Here is a 2,047-nt window from a genome sequence, read left to right as displayed (position 1 = left end):
TGATGGAGCGCAAGCTCGAAGCTTCATAGTATCGGCTCGACGCGAAACTCGCACAGCGCCGGCTTCGCCGGAGAGAGTGCGATGATGACACCGCCTCTGACATCTCCTTCGCCCCATCCGCATACTCGGTGGCGTCTGCGCCGGCTCGTGGCCAGTCCGCCTCGTCCGCAGTGCGGAGGCTCCGATCGGCCGTGGAGAATCCCAACCCCAATCTGCCGTGTAAGCGGCATGGACTGTCGCCGTGCCTGCTTTGCGCAGAGGCGGCGCTCATCGCCAAGCCGCCGCCGAGGCCAGCCCCGCAAGCGCTGCCGCCGCCGCCGCCGCCCCGCAGGGTCAAAAGCGCCCAGCCGGCGAGCCGCACCGAGCTGAGCAGCTATGCATCCACCCTGGACACGCGCTTTGGCCGCAAGCCGCACCAGAGGGCCCTTCAACCCCAGCAAAGGCGGCCGCCGCGACCGCCGCGGCCGCCGCGACCGCCGCTCAAGCCAGTCGTGCCACTCCAATCTGAGGGGCTTGGGATGCTGCCACATCCAGCCTACTGCCTGCCGCTGCTGCCGCACCTGGCTCCAGCTTCATCGGTTGCCGACCCGACTTGCTGGTCACAAGGCCCGCTCCCGCGAGAAGCAGAGCCACCGCCGGTCTCGGTTCCGGTTCCAGTGCCGGTGGTGCCGGTGGGCAGTGCTGCGTCCGACTCCGAGACGCAAGCTCTAATTTCGGTCTCCCCCGAAGCGCACGCCATGCTGTTTGGTGCATGCAGAGAGATGCCCCTGGAGTCGAGTTAGCGAGTCGACCGCCGTGTGGCTGTCTCTCTGTATGTAATTCGAGTACTAGGTTGAGAGACGGCGGCCGCTCGAGAGCTAGAGAGAGTCACAGAGAGAGCGCAGAGGAGAGCGCGCGGGCCCGCGGCCGGCGGTGAGTGAGAATATGTGAGACAGTGAGGCGGCGGTGTGCGTGTGACTCGTCATACTCTGTGATGCGAGCGGTGGTGTGTGTTGTCTTTAAGTAGTCTGCCGCAACGGAAAGCTCGAACGGGAACCCCCGGCGCCCCAGCTGAGCTCACAACTCACATGCACCCCAGACAGAGAGAGACAGAGAGCGGCCTCCACCACCAGATTGTACTCGATCACCCTGCCACGACACGTCGGACAAGTGAACACAACAGTGGCTGCGCGCATCAGAAGCGCCAGCCCTCCAGCAGCACCTCCTCCTCGAGGAGGGCCCCCGCGAGGGCGTGCAGAGGCGGCAGTGCCCGGACGTCGCGCACCGCCCACTCCGGGAAGCGCTCTAGGCCGTGAAAGGCTTCGCGGGTGCTGCCACCGCCGCACGAGAAGCGCTTCCTGCCATAAAAGGTGTCGATCGCCTTGAGCCCGATCCCGTACGCTTGCAGCACCTCGGACCACGCGACGACGCGCTCGTCGTAGTACGAGTACGCAGACAGGCGCGAGGAGACCAGCTGCCGCAGCACGGAGCACTCGGCCTGCAGCTCGAGCTGGCGCACGCGCGCGTGCGGCATCAGCTGGCGCGCGACGGGAGGCAGCCAGTACGAGGTGGGGTACAGGTCGAGCACGACGCCGTGCGCGCTCAGGCCCCTGCGCCACCGCAGCAGCAGCAGCAGCGCCCGCATGCCCGCCACCTCGGCGCTTAGCTGCAGCAGCGCGCAGACCGCGTCGGCGCCGAGCTCGAAGGCCTACTCCGGGCGGCGGGGGCTCCGACGCGGCAGGAAGAGGCGGGCTGGAGCACGGGGCGAGGGGCGAGGGGCGAGGGGCGAGGGGCGGGACTCGCCTCCGGCTGCCCCGTGCCGGGCGTGGAGGAGGTGTGGAGGAGGTGTGGAGGAGGTGTGGGGGAGGTGTGGGGGAGATGTGGAGGAGGTGTGGAGGAGGTGTGAAGGAGGTGTGGAGGAGAAATGGGGGAGGTGTGGGGGAGATGTGAAGGAGGTGTGGGGGAGGTGTGGGGGAGATGTGAAGGAGGTGTGTGGGAGGTGTGGAGGAGGTGTGTGGGAGGTGTGTGGGAGGTGTGTGGGAGGTGGGGTGGGGGGGGGGGGGGTGGG

General features: G+C 67.8%; 1 protein-coding gene across 1 annotated transcript; it reads right to left on the bottom strand.

The window, feature by feature from the left end:
• Positions 1–1,056: 1,056 nt before the first annotated feature.
• Positions 1,057–1,731, bottom strand: EMIHUDRAFT_373987 (hypothetical protein; the record flags this gene model as incomplete). The annotated part of the gene is made up of 3 exons (XM_005773920.1): positions 1,057–1,128; positions 1,202–1,678; positions 1,714–1,731. Coding segments are annotated over 3 exons (567 nt in total), but the record flags the coding sequence as incomplete, so codon positions are not given.
• Between the last annotated feature and the right edge of the window lie 316 nt (positions 1,732–2,047).

This window comes from Emiliania huxleyi, assembly GCF_000372725.1.
Source record: "Emiliania huxleyi CCMP1516 unplaced genomic scaffold EMIHUscaffold_3218, whole genome shotgun sequence".
NCBI lineage: Eukaryota > Haptophyta > Isochrysidales > Noelaerhabdaceae > Emiliania > Emiliania huxleyi.
Note: the sequence above shows the minus strand (reverse complement) of the source record. Positions and strands in the feature narration are given on the sequence as shown.